Raw genomic sequence first — 18,771 nt, forward strand, 5'->3', positions numbered from 1 at the left:
TACTGCAGCTTGTAGATTTGGGGCAAATGCTTTTGTTGTTTTGCTTGCCATTGAAATATAATACACACATAATATAATATAATCCACCAAAAATAATGTTAGTCTGACCTGGGTGATGCATTATTCTTTGGCTCGTGTGTCCTGCTCTGTTTATCTCTGCAGTATTTTTGTATTAATTTCTCAGCAATCTGATGAAGGGCCGTGGGCTGCAATGTCATGCTTTAATTGATATATTGAAGTGAAGGGCCAGCTTTTTTATGGCTCTTGTTTGTTATTAGCATCATGCCTCTTGCTGTTTCAGTGCAGACACATTCATTTTTAAGACATGAAAATCAGGGAGGAGAATACATTTAAAACAATTAAACCTATTAAACCTATTAATCTATAACCTTTCAACACATATTTAAAACTGTAAGACCAGACTAATGGTATAGTACAGCATTTACTCTATAAAATGTATTTAATTAAACTGACAAATTGAAGAAAATGTGTATTTTTGCTATAAAAACTACATTTGAACTCAATATACTGTTGATTAATATTGAATAATACTATTTTCTTGAAAAACCTGCTGAAATGAGCTTGAATGGCAAAATAGCTTATCTTTCAGCCAATGAGGGTGTGTCGAAGTTAAAGATTACCTACACAGTGATAAAGTCACAAACCACATATTTTCCCACTCTGGGCCTGTTCAGACTCAGTATCGTCTAACCAAGTACTGTATATTCAGATTGTATTTAGATCCAGTTGAAACAGATTGACTGTGTTATTCTGCAGACCAATGTCAGCATTGATTTCTTCCTCATGGCTAAGGTCCTGTGTTCACAGTCTCAGATCTGTGGATGGACTTCAACGCAGCAAGACATGGAAATCATGCAGCACAAGTTGGCTCCAGTGGTGTCGGTAAGTTTATGCTTTGGGACCCTCAAAGGCCTGTGGGAATTCTATACAAATAAATGCATTTGTCATTTGCTGTATGTTGGAATGTTAGTATTTACTGATGCTCTCCAGCAATGATTAAGAAGCTTAAAGAATGGATTTATAGAGATAACATCTTCCAAAACTATGGTCTTTGTAGTGGTTTTCCAAAGTGACCATTTACCATTGATCATTAATGGCCAGAAAATTGGATAGTGGATAGTTATTAACTCCCAGTAACAACAATATTTGAGTTATTTATCAATGATTATGATTATTAAACTGCAAAAAAGTTCTGAAATTCTAGCTGACAAAAAAACATACTTCAAAGAATTTTAAAAAGCAGTCGCCAGGTCATTTTAGTGCACATTAATTCAATGGCTAACTATGACTATTCTGTCTGTCAATAATTTGAACTCAGTGTTTTTCCATGTAATTTTTTGGCTTTAAGGTTCATGTTTTTCAATGCATGCAAACAATGGCTTTTCAAAATCATGTTTTTGCTAGCATTAGTCAGCTCAATCTCTGATTTTTCTTGGCCATTAAGACTGGGAGTGAGCCTGATTGTCTTGGCATGGTGGATGTTTTTATCTCTTATCCTTAAGTCTTATTTCAGGTTCACTGGCCTCACATATTCTGTGACACAGAGTAATTGTGAATTATCAATGGGAATTATCTTCAAAATCTTTAAAGCTGCAGTAAATGAGAATGCTCATGTACTATATTTAACAGAACTACATTTAGCTGAATATTGTTCTCTGTATTCCAGGTCACTCCATGTGGACAGTCCTCCTCACAAACCATTTCTGACCAGCAGCTACGTCCACGGCACCTCCTCCTTCTCTCTGCTCCCCATGACTGTAGGTCAGAGCCTGGACTCTGCTGCCCAGCGCTGGCCTGACCGTGAGGCTGTGGCCTTCCTGCAGGACGGTGTTCGGAAAACCTTTGCACAGTTTCAGCAAGATGTGAGTCTCCAATTTTGAGCCTTTAGTTTCTGCTTTCACAAGCTTTCAAGGATCTATCAACCCTTTAACTCTTGTCCAGGAAAACTGAAATGATTTTAGATAGAATACAGTATATACTGTGGCTGAGAGTCAAGAGTCTCTAGGTTTTTAATTTTTTAACCAAACACTGCAGTTTCCTATTTCAAGAGACAAAGGGTGGGAGCTAATTAGTGAGATCAAATCACTGCCAAAATGAACCAGCTTGTACTTTCCATTTCAGTGTTAAAGATGCCATGTGGAGTTTTCTTGTAAACAAACAAAACTGTGTATCCTTGAGGTCTGACAAATGTGTTGAGCACACTTCCTTCCCCATAAAACATTTGCAAAACTGAAACTTAGACCTTTGAACAAACAACTTGCTTGTAAAATGTTGCTCCTTAGTTGTGTCCCACAGGGGACTTTTAGCTTTGTAGGGTAATACATTAGTTTTACCCTTTGACACCTGGTGAAATCATGTGTGGTATGCCTGGACATAACGTTCTCTTTAGCAGAAATTATTAACAAGCTTCTCTAAATCATTGGACTTATGCAGTGGAAAAAATATCTTTCTAGCTCTAATGATAGAACGAAAAAGCTAGAAAGTTATATTGTAGAATGCCATGATTTATACTACTGGAGACGAGGATTGTTTAATGTTTTGGTGATGTTCATTTTGGTGCAGGTTGACAAGGTGGCTGCAGGTCTCCTTGCTCTGGGCCTGAAGCGAGGTGAACGACTGGGAGTTTGGGGACCCAACACATATGAATGGATCCTTTTCCAGTTTGCTTCAGCCAAGGCTGGAATTATACTGGTTAGTTAAGAAGCTCATGTTATTTGGTGTTCAACCTTAAAATTACATGTGCAGTAGGACTGGTTAAACAGACAGTTGGCCGACTGGATGGATCTAAGCACCTGTGCAACCAAACAACCAGCTGGCTAGTGTCAGTGAGCAGGACATTGAACCCTTATATTTACCTTATGATTGAAATCTCCATGCAGCATGATGTAATATGGTGTGTAAGGCCATATGACAACTATGTGGTTAGGATAAATGGTGTTGACTTTACACTGTCCTTGTAGGTGTCACTGAACCCGGCCTATCAGGTGAAGGAAGTGGAGTTCACTCTAAAGAAGGTGAGACTTGGGGCCACAGTGCATTAGTCAACTTGCATAACTGAACTGTACAACAGAACTAAAGTAAAATCCAAAAAGCATATCAATCTAGACAACTGGTGGCTGAGGATAACATAGAAAAATAATCCTCACACACACACATGAAAAACTATATAGTCAACAAAACTAATATATCATGTGCAGGTCCAGTGTAAAGCAGTGGTCTGCCCTACCCGCTTTAAAACCCAAAACTTCTGTGAGATGCTGAGAGAGATCTGCCCAGAGATCGACACCACACCAGTGGGCGCCATCAAGAGCTCCAGGTATGACTGAGCCATCTAAAATATCAAATTTTCAGATAATACTCTGATTATATATGTTTTTCCTCTATTATGAGAGTAAGAGGCAGTAATTATTGCTTAAAGGACACACAACTCACGCTTTTTGGATAGGATATAAAGATCCTATTTTCTGCCTGCCAGGGTGCCAGACCTGCGCATGGTGATTGTAACAGATAGCAGACAGCCAGGGATGCTCCATGTAGAGGATGTGATTCAAGCAGGGGAGAGTCGGCACCACAAAGAACTGATGGATCTGCAGAGCAAGATGTCGTTTGATGAACCCATCAACATTCAGTTCACATCAGTAACCTTCAGTATTGCACCTGTCACATTGGCACACATTCTATTACTTTTAGTGGCATTATGATGCAATGTTGATTCAGATCGAGTCATGTTGCTTGTTTATTTGTTCCAGGGGACTACTGGGAGTCCAAAGGGAGCCACTCTTTCTCACCACAATATTGTAAATAATGCCTACTTCCTGGGTCTCCGAATGGGTTATGGATTGAGAGTAAGTCCATCTTTCTCTCTTGATTTAAAGAAAACAAACAAGTAAAATTAAGGTAATCTTATTTTTTCATATTCCTGTCAGCCTCAGGTGCGGGTGTGTGTACCTGTACCTATGTACCACTGCTTCGGCTCTGTGCTTGGAGGAATGAGTATGGCAGTGCATGGCATCACACTGGTCTTCCCTTCCGTTGGCTATGACAGCCGAGCCAACCTAGAAGCCATTCAGAGTGAAAAGTAGGGCACCCAAATGAGTTTCAAATATACAATATTATGCACTTTAATTGACTGGATCTTTTTTTATTTGAGGTGCAATATCGTGTACGGCACTCCCACAATGTTCACCGACATGGTTAACCAACAGGAGTTACGAAAGTATGATATGTCATCAGTTGAAGCTGGTGAGAATATTTAAGACTAAAACATAATAAATATATTGTACTGAACTTGGTGCAGTGTTTAGTCAGTATTTGAGGCATCCCTGTATTTGTGTTGTTGTGCTGTAGGGATCATGGGAGGTTCTCCGTGCCCTGCTGAGATTATAAGAAAACTGAAAACAAACATGAATATGAAAGAGATAACAGTGAGCAGTTATATATCCTTTGCCTTTACAAATAATGCTGTACTAAAAAATATATAATTAGATTCTACAGCAAATAAAATTATAATGTTTTTACAGATATGTTACGGAACCACTGAGAATAGCCCTATTACATTTTTGGGATTCCCACAAGACATTGAGGAGCTGAAGATAAATACTGTTGGATGTATCATGCCCCACACTGAAGTATGCCTTATTTTTCATACCAGCTTTGTCTACATGTCACCATGACAACACTTTGATTTAAAGTTTGACTGTGTTACTGTAGGCTAAAGTGGTTGAGCCCGCTACAGGGGAGATGGTCCCTTTGGGGGCCTCAGGAGAGCTGATGATCAGAGGCAGTTGTGTGATGCATGGGTACTGGGATGATCCTGACAAAACCAGAGAGGCTATCTCCCAAGACCGCTGGTACAGGACTGGGTAAGATACTGTATGCACTATGTGTATAGGTAGATAGGTAGGGAGGGCAGGGATTGATGTACACATAATGCATGTTGTGTGATTTTTCTGTACACAGGGACACAGCCAGTCTGAACAGTTTGGGATACTGTCGCATTGAAGGACGCATAAAAGACATGATCATCCGAGGAGGGGAGAACATCTACCCTGCTGAGATAGAGCAGTTTCTCTTCACACATCCCAAAGTGCAGGAGGTGCAGGTGAGACTCAGAGCCACTGGAGGGCAGCAAAGACACGTATAAGGTGTCTCAAAACAGTTGTCAGAAAGGAGGCAACCTGAACCTTTGTTGTAAAATACATGCATTTCATGAGAATACACAGTAATTCATGGTATATTAATGAGCTGCAGTGGTAAATCTTCATTCTAGATGTTCTATTTCTGTCTGTTTCCCAGGTGGTTGGAGTGAAAGATGAGAGGCTTGGTGAGCAGGTGTGTGCCTGCATCAGGCTGAAGGAGGGCCAAACCTCCAGTGCAGAGGAGATAAAAGCATTCTGCAAAGGCCAGGTGAGAGAAGGTGACAGGGAAAATGTCCAAAAGCTCAACATACCCAAACTCAGAGAGCAGTTTGTGTGAACTGACTTTTATTTTATTTTTTTCCTAGATTTCTCACTTCAAGATCCCTCACTATGTGATCTTTGTAGACAGCTACCCCCTGACTGCATCTGGAAAGGTAGGATAATTCTGCTCAACACCAATATATCTAAACTATCAACATGACTGTTATGACTTATGTTTGATTAATGTAAACTGGAACTGAGATGGCTGCTATTTTGTCTTTTTCTAGATCAAGAAGAACAAATTAAAGGAAGCAATGGAGAAGAAATTGGGCCTTTAATTTTGTGGAATGATGGATTTTAAATGCACCTACTGTACTAGGAAAGCCAGAAACCGAGCAGTGGAAAGTAAAGATTTCTTTACCAAGAGCTGAAATGGGACAATATAACTGATCGGCTGCTGAATCGCCTGCACTTTTCTTTTACTTCAGATGTATGACAAAACAAATACTTCACTCCTTATAACTTTGTGTAAATGTTTACATAAAAATAAAGTGACCCTCTATCATCTTTGGGTTTGAAGAGTCATTATTGACCTTAGAAATAATAGTTTGACAAAAAATTCCACTTCTTAAAAATTTTCTAGTTTAGTCATTGACATGGAGTAAACTCCATCCACCGATGACGGCCATGAGATTTGACTGAAAGAAAAAAAAAAAAGTCAAACTATATGATCAGCAGTTCATGTAAGAGACTACACAGCATATTTGTCATCTCAATCTTTATTTACTTAAACAATTTTGACAAACAATTTGGTATCATAATACAATGGCTTTAACCACTGTATGATAGCAAAACTCATTATTTGAACACATGCCATACGGATTCTGAAATAAATAGGACCTTATAATGCCAAATGTCAATATGTACAAATGTGGTAAGCAAAATTACCATCCTTACAAGTTATGTACACTGACTGTCGAACACATTTTAGTAACAGGCTCTCATAGTGCCCAAAATAACATCTTATATAATTAAATAACAATGAATACTAAATGCATCAAATTATGCTCCTGTATGTCAAATAAGAGACACTGAAGAATGAGCAAAGATCTGTGACAGGGAGCGATACGTGGGCAAAATGGATTCAGACACAATTTTGGGATGTAAAATGGATGCAGAGCCAATACCAAACCAGCTAAAAATCCAAGAGTCACACAATAACAATAATTAGCAAAATGTGCTGCTTGACACAAAGGCCTCAGCAGACCATAAATTTACATACACCAGCCAAAGTTACCAGTTACAGACAGTCTCAAAATGGATCCTTATTTCAGCTTTTACTGTTTTGTTCTCCTGTGTTCATCCTTTTGTGTTGGTTAGAGTTTTGTAGACCCAGATTCACTCTCTCTCTCATATTATGAATCAACTGTGAATAAATGCCAACATATCAGAATGAGGTAAATGAGCCTGTCACAAGACTTTAAAAAAAAAAAAAAACAACATTTAACATTTAAAAAAGGCAAAACTGTTCCCTCGAAAAGTCCATGGATATCCAAACACTCGACACCTGTGAGGAGCTATTTGTTTAAGTGCAGGTTTAACCCCAGAGGACAGAACCAGCTGATATATCCAAGCTTTAACATGGAGACTACTTCCAAATGAATTACAGCTAGTAGCCAGTAACAAGAGGAACGGCTGCGCTATGGCTACATGGCTTTGAACGATCAACATTCACTTCAGTCATTCTTGTAAATATGGGGTCCAGCCATACCTCTCCAACCCCACATTACGTATGCACACATGCGAAAAAATAGCAAACAGGAAATGTTGCATTTTAAAGCATACTGTGAGATAAATTAGTTAATATGAACATATCCCTTTTTAAATGTAATACATTCTGAATTGAAATTAGTTAAACTGTGCAATTAAAGTGAAAGTACAGAAGAAAAAGAAGGTTCAGAGGAAGCTGAGGTCTGTTGAGGACCTTTTGTCAGGGATAGTAGCTCTCAGATGAACAGTGGGACTTGTATAACTTTGCCACTTCAAAAGTCGACTTCTAGAAGAGCAACACGTTTGCGATGACACTCATACAAGCACGATACAGCACAGCTTTAGGCACATGCAAGTATGTGGTAGGAGCATATGCACAGATGACTGTGCACCTACTCACAAATGCATTTAGAGCTGCAATCTGGAGGCATAATAATCGTATAGTCGAGCCTCTCTTGCACACATCAAGTTCAAAAATGCACACTCCCAGGCAAACACACGCATATGTTCCTTTCAAACGTCCTCTCACTCTCTCTCTCTCTTTCACACAAACACACACACACACACACACACACACACACACACAATGTAATGGTCTTTCAAGTGTCCTCTGTGTTCCCACTTTGTGTTGGGTGGATAGTTGTTTTAGTAGAGGTGTGTATGACGTGGGGGCGCCTCACACACTCAGAGGCAGCATGCCTGGTGGAGACACGGCTCTGGATGATGCCATGGAGGTCAAGGAGCTGGGGTCCAATCCATTAACAGTCCTGCAGTTCCACATGCACAATATTAGAAAACACGGTAACACCAGGTATAATACACTGATTATTTTCTGTACATTTGGCTGTGGCGTCCCTTTTTATGCACATCTGTTTGTTATACCGAGTAAGAGGAAAACGTGGCAAGGGAAGAACAAAACTATATGCCTAGACTCACGTTTTGTCAAAGTACGTGGTATGCAGAGTGTGAGAGAACTTGGTGGCGTTGCTGTTGATGAGTGTGCCATTGTCGGTGGTGTAGTTTTTTCTTGCTGCTTGGTCTTTGGCAAAGTTCCTACAGGCGGCGAGTTTGGACTCCAAAGCCTAGTGACAAAGCAGGAAATACAATCTGTATTTAGCCTCATCATAAACATTTTTCTGTTTGTCCTGTGGAATCAGGACACATTGTTCCTCAGTGTTCTGCAACCTACTCAGCATTTTGAGGCACTGTTGTTGAGTCTTAAATACACAAAAGGTAAGAAAGGAGTAAATGTATTTGGTTAAAAGGAATAATACCTACCCCGACTTTTCTGAGAAGATCACCAACAATGTTGAGAGCTGAGATTCTAGCAGAAGGAGTGAGGGATGAGTTGCCACAGCCGTTGGTTAATGCTGGAGGACACAAGCCAGTGTTAGTTCACATATAAGTGGATTTCCCATCTCTAGTGTGCAAATAAGAGTGACATTAATCCTGACCTTTTGGGCTGATGAACGGGTGCTCTATGCTCTTCCCTACAGGTGTGGCTGGGAGAGATAAAGATGCCTGCACTGCTGAATCCATCTTATCAATGTCTAAGGTGGGTGAGCTGGGTGCTGACATCCTGTCTGTAGTTCTCTCCCGTACTGCCAGCTCTTGTCTGAGGTCTGCAGAGGACAGAGTCAAACTCATGACATACTCATCCACCAACACTCACACTGATGAAATACTTCCTGAAAAACAGCATTTTTTTTTTAGTTATTCTGTGCTTTGTTTCTGTCATACCTCGTGCTTCATCTTTCAGCCGCTGCACAGATACAAGAAGAGATTCCTTCTCATCTAGCTCACTCTCCAGGAAGGCATTTCTCTCAATGGCCTGGTTCAAACGGCCCTCAAAGTCCTCAAGAGACACTATTGTTGCCCTGCACACAGAGGTAGAGGAAAACAACTGTTAATATATTTTATGTTGATTACTATCACCAAAAAAATCCATCGCAAAATTTTATCTTGACAATAACAGTTACTCATCTTATCCTTGAGCGCAGATATGCATTATATATCAAAGGAATGCAAACATCTACTGTGAGCTCTAGTCTCATTTAAAAATGGTAGAATGAAAGTAAATGTGCTTTTGATTGTACTGTATGTTTTGGGTATATCGACCAAAATATCAGTCTGACCTTTTGGCTCTCTCCAGGTCATCGTTGGCCTGCTCGAGCTCCCGGACGTATTTGTGGAGCTGCTCCTTGATGCTGCGCGTCTGGCCCAGGTCATCCTCGAGCATAGATATCTGTTTATAACTCTGGGCATACTGTTGCTCCAGCTTCTCCTGATAAGTGATGGATAGAATGAAGAGGAGAAAGGAATGAATGAAGAGAAACAAGGACATCAAAGAGACCTTTTGTTCGAGGAAAAAAAAAAATCTGTTTTAATTTTATTTTGGTGAGGCATGCAGTGTGAAAGTACCATTTGCCATTTTATGTACAATAAAACTGTTATTTACAACAGCAGGAGAAACCGGAAGAATCATAAGACAGCTAGCCAAGATGTCCTTCCAAATTATTTCATTTTCAAAGGGCCTTTTAAAAGGGCCTCTTTGTTCCCTGGGGGAGGCCCTGAGGTCCATTTGCCACAAGGTACTTCAGATACAGTTAGTGGCCCCTAAGGGACAAAGACAGGAAAGCACCATTCATGATCCCTTTTGATCATTTACACATTAGCTACAACAAGCATACTTGCATGTTGGGCCATGTGAAAAATAACAATACTTTTCTGTCTTGTACACAGTGGCTACAGTAAAATCCTGAATGTTTACTTAATAGGACACGATCATCAAAGAAGTGCACTGAAAAAAATCAGACTACTGTTCATGCTTGCTGTGATTAAGAACCAGACTTGTCCTCCCAGTTTTCTATTTTCTTCCTCTTTATCCTGACATCCAATTAAGGAGTGCTGGAGGATTACCTACGAGCAACACCCAACATACATATGAGACATTGGACTTTGTCCTCAGGATCAGATAAGGTCTTAAGTAATCACAATTAGTGGTATAACCCTCAGACCAAGCAACCCAAACCTACATGGCAAGTCACCAGGCCTAGTTACCTTGAGGTTGGACATCTCGTTCTTCAGCCTCTCATTCTCGCTTTGCAGGTCTCGTAGGCGGTGTTCAGCCTGGCCGAGCTGTGCCTCCAACTCAGCTTCCAGCTCTCGGCTCCCTTCCTGGAACTCCTGCAGCTCCTCCTGGGCGTCATGGCAGCTGGATGGTACAAACACACACACAGTGGGGAGAGACAGAAACAATCATTGTCAATTACCGGCTACCCTGTTCACTGTCCACCATTCAGCTTTGTGGAGCTGACTGGCTGAATGACCCCGGGCCAGAGCTCTAGAAAACTGCCTGGCTTTTGTCCTGTAAGATGAGCCAGGCTCTGGCATGTTCTAGTAGCTTTATCCCCCATGGTCAGAAATAAACCTGCATGAAAAGCCAGTCAGATATTTGTAGATTTTTAACCTTCAATCCAGCCTCTGCCAAACAGGAAACAGTGTGAGGCTCAGCATTGTCGAGTTAAGCATTCTAAATATACAGCTCTAAAGAGACAGCTGAACTGTGACAGTAGGTGGTTCAGAAGTAGCTCAGAAAAACAGGCCTGCTGTCATGTGTCCTCAGCTGTGGAAGAGGTTGAAGGTCAGGGGTGAAGAGAGAAAAATGAGAAAGCACAGAAACAGGATGAGGATATGGGCTCAAAAACAGGAAGCATGTAAAAACTGGTACCGAGTTCTGACATGTGTATGTGGATCTGAGTAATCATGTTAATGTAGAATAGGAGGGAAAACGGACATCTATGGTAGTGATCTCTCAATTTAAGTAATCTCAACAGACCCTCGTTTTCCACAGGTCAAGGGTGCACACACATGATGACACTGTGGTTAACACCGTTGTGTGATCAGCTGACTTGTGCTGGGATAATGGCCTCACAGTGGCTCTACACAGCACTGGAATCCATGAATCAGTTGTTGTGCCGAGTCGTTCCACACATACCAACGCTGCAAGGCCTGCCTCATCAGCACGCTGGACCCTATAACTCCCCTGTTTAACAGTCCTCCCTCACCATTACAGCTTTTCATGGTTTAAAATTACCATCAGTTTTCTATTCAGGGAGTAGAAAAGCATGAAATAACACTTAATGTGTGAAAATGAGCTTTTAATGTGTGAAAACAAAAGAGCATTTCACATTATTCAGTCTTTTAGTGATGATCATAAACTGTATGATGTTCACGTAATCTAATCATGAAAAAACATAAAAAAGGTAAGTTTAAAAATATCTCTTTAAAGAGATAACTTTCAATAGATAACTAATAAAATCCAGCATGCTGTGACTGTGAATGGTTCACTGTATCAGCGATCCTGAGAAAACGTACACACCAAAACATGTGTGAGGCAAGCCACGGCTTACCATGTACTGGGCTCTATTTTTCCATGGGTTGATGTTTTTTCCACTTGTGTACCCACAGCAGGAATTTCTTGGAAAACCACCGGGATTTTAACCCTCTGTGCGAAGTTTTACTCTTCCTCTGAGAGAGGAGCCGGGGCCCCAACACCAGAAATAGAAAATACAGAGGACCCTTGCTCAACGAAGATTTACAGGACCCTCACAAGTACAACCACTGCCTATCCCGACATCAGTTGTGGTTTCCCTTAAAGAAGTCAAAGATGTAGTCATTTCCTCCAGAGTAAGCCACAGCTGTTTGTGGGTACAGATTTCAAAAGAGCTTGTCTGGTCATTTGCCTTATATGGCTAAACACAGGAGAGGGAAGCCTTCCGTGTTGAAACTTTGAACAGAGAAGTATCCACAAATATGTCACAAAGATTTGGTTGAATTTAATGTGAAAATAATTGTGTAACCACCTCTTTCATAACTACAGACAAAACCACAAATTCAGCAACTCAGCGTTTGCCTATTACGTAAGAGTGAGCGTCTACAACTTTTTAAACAAAGTTTTCCGAGTTCAGAGTTTTGAGTGTTTTTTCAGTGTGTTTATCTAATGGGGGAATCTATGGATACTGCTGCAATCTGGTATTTGGTTCAAGGTTTTTGCAAGATCATAAAATACACTATGACACATTGTTACATAACCCAATGTATAAGAACAAGCTTAGTAAGCAAACAGTTATATTCTCCATGTACAAAAAGCATGACTGATGTTAATATGTTAAAAATGAGTAAACAGGTTATGCCATACAGGTCAGCTGCCACAGCAAATAAATTCAGACATGTTATCTTGTCATATGATGATTGAATCCTACCTTTTCTTATATTTCAGGGCTTGGGACTTCCAGTAGTCAACTTCTTCATCCTTTGACGAAAATTTGGGAATCATCTCTGTGTCCATTTCAGGGCACACTGTAAATGAAAGAAACACATTGAATGAGGTTTAAAGTAGGCCAAAGTAAAGTAAAAAAAGAAACCATGATAAACTTGTAGGTGACTCATACATGGTGCAACACTTTCAGTATTTCTATCTTTTGGCATGTAGAATCAGGCGTAGTGCATTCCCTTCTTATCACAAATCTGAACCACCAGACAAATCAAGATTAAAAAGTGAGATCGACCCGGCCATGTTGGCCTGCAGCTCTGAGGTCATGTCATATTTAGTTACTTGTGAATCAGTGACTGCAGCCATAGCCTCTGATGGGGAAAATCGCCCTCCGCTTCAGAAGCTGAAGCTTGATAAACTGATTGAGTTCTTTCTATGACTCAACAGCCTCAATGATAGGTGCCTAGTGGCCTGTAAAAGTGGGCCTCCTCCTCCTCATTCAGTTTCTAACCCCCTTACAGCTCAACTCATGTGACATCAACATAACTTATTCATTATCAGCACCCCATGTTCATTAAGTGTGGCTAATGAAAGACAGATCAAAGCTGTCTGTTCCAGCCTTGTTCTGAAGTTTTGATAAAACAGCCGAGTTAAAAGTTGTTCCATCTTCCGCCTTATTTGCAGTATAAACACTTTACTAGGCGGTTGTTCCTCTTTTCTGGTGAGCTATTACACTCTGCCTCGCTCTGATCAATGTGGACCTACTAGCCAGATTTTAAGAAATAATTACACACATCTGCAAAAAGCCGCTGTGTGTGTTCTATGTGTGGGAGGAAATACAGCTGCAGCCCACAGCACTCCCATTGCTGTAGCTCCAGGAATATTCATAATGTGCCCAGAGCTTTTAAGGATTTCCTGCAGACAGGTCGGACAGCCAGTGAAGGTAGCACAGGAAGCAATAGCTGGACTAAGGGTCAAACAAACTACACTCAGTTTTAGGCAGTTATGGTCGTACATCTAAGTCTGTAGTTTGATTATTGTTAAACTGTCCGTGTAAATATGTGGTTACATAAATAAGGAAGTAAAGCAGCATATGTTACTGAAGCCACTATTATTATATTTTGATTTCACCGGCTCAATGTGGGCCTCAGCGACGATGTTATTTGTCTAGCCAAGAAGAAGACGGTTCAGACTCAGAGGGATATGGAGCCAGAGGCAGGATCGCCTGCTCTTCCCTTGAAACATTCCTCAGACATGGCGTCATCAAGAATTTACTCGCTACAGGCCCCTCACGTGTCTGCCCACTGTTTAGGAAATCACGAGGGAAACTGGAGACCAAAATACTGTAAGGGTGGAGAAAGGGAAATGATCCCTAGCTCCTATTGATGTAACATATTGACATTGAATCTTCTCAGAGAAAAACCTCAAAATATTTCCTCTGATTATATACAGAGACCTTAATTTCCAGGTAATCTAGCAAACATAGCAGATCTTGATATGCTGTGATGCTGAATGGCCTGAATGAGATCTGATGCTCTCTATTGATCCCCTGTAGGTCACCAAAAGGCATGAGCAACAGGAAACAAGAGGGTTTTGTTTCTATGGTGATTCACCAAAACAGGAGAAACACCACTCACAAAAAAAGACACAGCTGTTTATCAGCCCACTGACAAGACACGTAAATCAAATGGGTTAATAGATGTTCATGCTGTCCTGATATTTCTACCAAAGATATTTTACATATTCAGGACAGATGAGGACAGACTGGCACTGTACTTGTAACATAATACATGACTTAAAATGAGATGGAGAGAAGAGTTACGCTATATCATGTAACGGGTCAAGTGCTGAGACTCTGCCAGAACAAATGACAACTCCTGTTATCTCTCATTTCAGCATCCTTTGGAGTGGTGTCAGCTTGACCCCTGGAACTATTTGTCTGTTGTAACAATACCAGGACAGGCAGGAGCCATAGTGGGCCGACATGGTGATGGTGACACTTCACTAACTGTGGAGCCATCTGGAAATTACAGCCAGGCAAAGATAGTGAAGAGAGAGTTTCCTCTTCCACATTATTGTCTCTACATCCTCTTTTGCTGCAGATGACGAGGTGCTTACTAAGAGTTCAAGTGCGGACACTGATGTAGTCACATTTTTTTATACTGGGGCCTGACAGAGGGGTGAGGTAGCCTCTTGGCAGCCTTATTGATTTGCTCCAATATTAATAATAATCAGACCTGCATCTTTACAGGGTGTGGTGGTAATGCTCCCTTAACCTGGGCCCATATCTTGGTCTCTTATATTACAGAGGAGATTCAGTATAATCATACTGTTTGTGAAAGTTATGAAAGTGAACAACAAAAACCAACACTAGCAGCCTTTAAAGCATTAAAAATTACAAAAAATATGTAATTTATAGATAACGCACACATTTTAAAAGATATAAAAAACTGAAGCAGCCCTGAAAATTTCATTTCTCAACATTTGTCAGGCCAGATTTAACTGAACAGTGACAGGGTGTTATTTAGGTAGCTAACGTTAGCTTAATTTAAACGCTGCTGTCAATATGTAGAGGTTAATGCCAAACAGTAGCTGTAACAGTAGCTGTTTAAAGATAATAGAGAGTGCCACACACAAAGACTGATAACGTGAACTGTATAGTCAATGTAGCATGGGAGCCAAAAAAATCAAAGAGGAAAGCTCTCGACATTTAAACCGAGGTCGAGCTGTCATCACACAGCAGCCGCGGCAGAGCACGACGGCTCATTACACGAACAGGTCAAACATTAAACACATCATGACGAAACATTTTCAATGTAAGGTTCAATACCTGCTCATTTGAAACCGGTTTCCAACTGTTTTCTGAATCAGCAGGTCGCCTTCCAGCCGGCGTCACATCTAACACAGACACACACACACATACACCTCTCTCCCTGGCCTCGGAGGATACTAGTGTACGAGCTGTGTTTAGGAAATTGCCAACGCGTCTCCCGGAACCGACGTAAATCCCGACATGTACGTGCGTGCTGACGTCATTCGCATTATCATCAGAACTGGGCGGGGCTACAATAAGATCAGATCCATTGCAATCAGCCGCACCTTCCTTTGGCTGTAGATTGCATAGTTTTCACTGCAGTGACCACAAGGTGGCATGTGGCTACCAGACAATAAACCACCACACATGGACATGGGAACATCAAGAAAAAACATTTCATACCTTAAATGGTTTTACATTTGTGCTGATGGTATCCAATAGGCTTATAGTTTATTAATTAATTAATTTATGTTCTGTCTATGATATGTTTTTGCTGTTATAGCCTTTTTGGCCAATATTAGCGGTGAACTGTGCAGAGATGGTGTATTTTGGTTTCTTAAATGTTTTCACCACTAAATTCTTCACTAAATTTTCAGTATATAGGCTTACAGTCGGAGATGGACATTGGCAACAGAATATATTATAATAGAAGCTAATTGCCACATAAGAAATTTAAGAAATTTAGAGAAGACACTGAACCAAAACCTAAGAAATATAGGCCTATAACAATTTTGAAATTATTATTAGGCTACTTTGTCGTCAGTACATTAAGCTGCAGCTTTGAAAAACATTAGCCTACAAATCAGTCAGGTGTGCTAATCTTGACAGTCTTTAAAGAATATGTGCCTCATTTGAAGAGCATGTCATGTGAACCTGCTAGGCCACTTGAACTGCCAATAATGCGTTCAGGGGACCCAATCAGTCAAGTCACTGCAGCCACAGGTGGCAGGCCCTGTTTTACAAGGTGCCGCTCTCGCCTCCACCCACAGCCAAAAGTAAAGAAAGGCATGCGCTTAGGGAAAAAGAACTCATTTACCAAGGAGTCTACTTCTAAATTATTTTGTTAGGCGGTCATTCAATTTTTTTCTTCTTCTATGGCATTTTACAAGGAAGATAAGCAGGAGGACGCACGAGAGTGTCCGGTGTGCTATGAGTGTCTGTCGGGCACTGAAAGGACTCTGAGCTGCGGACATGTATTCTGCCACGACTGCCTGGTCAAAACGCTGGTCAGCGTCAACAGGGATGGGAACATAAGAGACACTATCATTTGCCCTATCTGCCGACATCTTACATTCATCAAGAAACAAAAGAAAGCGCTGGTGACCCCCACGGCGGACAAGGATTCAAATGAGGGGCAGACTCTGGAGGTGCCTCTCCCTCTGCCACTGGGACAGCTCCAGAGCGCACGGCGCGCCTCCAGGGACAGTTTACCGAGGAGCGTTAATTGGATCGCTCGATGCTTTAGGGGGGTCTCTGAGCGAGCCCGTCGACAGAGGTTGATCAGCCCCAGCCACAATACATCTCAGATCTTCATCATAAGCGCTGAAGGGCGACCCATGGCTGAAAATGATGCGTTCGACGTTGTGATGACTGTGGTTCAACCCCGGCGCAGGCGAGTGCGCAGGGTTTGCACAACTGCGCGATGCCTGCTTGTTTTGCTGTCAGCATTTACTGTACTCGCCCTGGTGGCTGCAACCTTACCCTGGATTTTGTTGGCATAGCACAATGATATAGAAGTCTGGATTATAAAGTGCCAAGAGAGGATGGTGAAGAGACATTTGATGGAAAATCTTTAAAAGATATATCCAACTTCAACACAGTCAAGCAGCCTATCCACCAGTCATGCAATGGATTGTGTGAAGTAGCTTTGTCTTACTAATCAAAGTAATCTGGACTATTTCAGTGTACCATCAATCCACAACAAATGTACAATTTCGTTAATCTATTAATAATATTCATCTTTCATCATTCATGTCTCCAACATGGTTTTACGACATGATCAGATGTGCAATTTCCTTCCCTGATTTTAAGGAAAAGTCAGAGTTTATAGGCATGCTGGTGTCCTTTATATGCATTGCCAAGCAACAGTCTACAGTAAAGTCAAGGTTGAGAAATCCTTGACAGCCGAGTCTTTTGTTTTGCATTCCTGCCTGTGACATGTTTTACCTGTTTTATGAGAGGAAAAAACGCAGACAAATTTTAAGAATTTCAAAGTAGGAAAATCCAACCAGTGTGGACATTTTAAAGACATTTCACTATTTCAACAATTTAAAAAAAGTTTGTGAGAAAAAAAGTGCAATAAAAACCATTTCACCCATCCAACTGCTGTTAAAGCAGTTCATTGTTGTGTTACCCTGTTGTTAGAGACACTGTTTCCAAGCAGCAGACAATAACTTTGTGGGCAAAAGCTATAAACCTTGCCTACAACATCATGCATATGTCCACAGGAGAAAAGGGAGGGGTTACATTTCGGCAGTAGGCTAAGACACAAACTTGGTTTAGTGAGAGGGAACAGTGAGACCATGTTAACAAACCAGTCAGGAGATCATGTTGACAGATCTGTCCTCCTTACATCACAAGAAGAGATGACACCTACTTTTTTTTTTTTTCAAAAAAGGCATGCAATTATCATTTCAGACTTTAATTCTACACATGCTGATAAAATGGAACACATGTTTAATATGTGGTTGGTTGGAAGGAGTTAGACCCCTCATTGACATTGTGAACAGCACGTGCACTTTCTCTCATGAATGTGCATAAAGACCGTGTAAACAGAGCCACCTTGAAAACATTCAGTAAGAAATAATTGATGCACCCATGGCAGTCTGAAGGAGATAGACTAGAATGGTAGAGATGATAGAGATGAGCTGCGCCTGGCTGACTGCTGAAAGGAGATACACTGCTGGACTGTAGCATTAGATTACCACTGACACTTTAAGAATCCAGACCGAGACAGAGCGGAGAGAACTGGGTTAACTTTCAACAACACAAGTTACATAAAAACTAAAGATAATACGACAACTGCTTTCTTATAAGGAAAGTTTAACTTTAATTGAGTTTAACTTTAAATGAGTCGCAACACATTACACAGCATGGTGTGGAGATTCAAAACAAATGAAAGACTGATTTGCAGAATGAGCTTTGTCAGTATCATCATCATCCTGATAAACATGTACACTCCTAGTTTCTTTCTGTGGCAAGCCTTCAGCTAATCCTGCTCATCCAGTCCCACAGGTTACAGACTTGGAGGCTTCAGTGATTCAGTCATATTCAGCCATGGTTTCTCAGAGTGTGGGAGTAACAAATAATGATTTATTTCATTTGAGGAATCAGGCTTTTTAAAACATAGTCCTACTTGAATAGCTGGGATGTCAGTGGATGCGCTTAAATTATCTGTAAAGTTGGAAATGCACAAAAGTCATCAATTTCAAGACTATTCAAAGAGATAATAACTAAAAAGAAGATAGTGGTAGTAAAACATTCAGGTCGGT

At 40.8% G+C, this 18,771-nt stretch overlaps 3 protein-coding genes across 3 annotated transcripts; 2 read left to right on the forward strand and 1 right to left on the reverse strand.

Moving 5' to 3' along the window:
- The first annotated feature begins 662 nt into the window (after positions 1–662).
- Positions 663–5,987, forward strand: LOC137168382 (medium-chain acyl-CoA ligase ACSF2, mitochondrial-like). Its single transcript, XM_067570932.1, has 16 exons — positions 663–903; positions 1,688–1,883; positions 2,584–2,712; positions 2,982–3,035; positions 3,219–3,337; positions 3,497–3,659; positions 3,771–3,866; positions 3,948–4,099; positions 4,172–4,263; positions 4,369–4,445; positions 4,542–4,649; positions 4,732–4,883; positions 4,981–5,122; positions 5,317–5,427; positions 5,525–5,593; positions 5,708–5,987. The coding sequence occupies exons 1-16, from the start codon at positions 782–784 to the stop codon at positions 5,756–5,758; spliced, it is 1,833 nt and encodes a 610-aa protein (XP_067427033.1). The 5' UTR covers positions 663–781; the 3' UTR covers positions 5,759–5,987.
- Positions 5,988–6,183: 196 nt separating this feature from the next.
- ndel1b (nudE neurodevelopment protein 1-like 1b) lies at positions 6,184–15,456 on the reverse strand. The gene is made up of 9 exons (XM_067616184.1): positions 15,296–15,456; positions 12,455–12,551; positions 10,251–10,404; positions 9,326–9,474; positions 8,931–9,067; positions 8,645–8,812; positions 8,469–8,560; positions 8,127–8,272; positions 6,184–7,957 (listed from the first exon to the last, which is right to left on the reverse strand). Exons 2-9 carry the CDS (start codon positions 12,538–12,540, stop codon positions 7,867–7,869), a joined length of 1,023 nt encoding a protein of 340 aa, XP_067472285.1. The 5' UTR covers positions 12,541–12,551; positions 15,296–15,456; the 3' UTR covers positions 6,184–7,866.
- Positions 15,457–15,692: 236 nt separating this feature from the next.
- On the forward strand, positions 15,693–17,602 carry LOC137201378 (RING finger protein 222). Its single transcript, XM_067616408.1, has one exon. The coding sequence runs from the start codon at positions 16,375–16,377 to the stop codon at positions 16,999–17,001; it is 627 nt and encodes a 208-aa protein (XP_067472509.1). The 5' UTR covers positions 15,693–16,374; the 3' UTR covers positions 17,002–17,602.
- The last annotated feature ends 1,169 nt before the right edge of the window (positions 17,603–18,771 follow it).

Source organism: Thunnus thynnus, chromosome 17 (genome assembly GCF_963924715.1).
Source record: "Thunnus thynnus chromosome 17, fThuThy2.1, whole genome shotgun sequence".
In the NCBI taxonomy this organism is placed as follows: domain Eukaryota; kingdom Metazoa; phylum Chordata; class Actinopteri; order Scombriformes; family Scombridae; genus Thunnus; species Thunnus thynnus.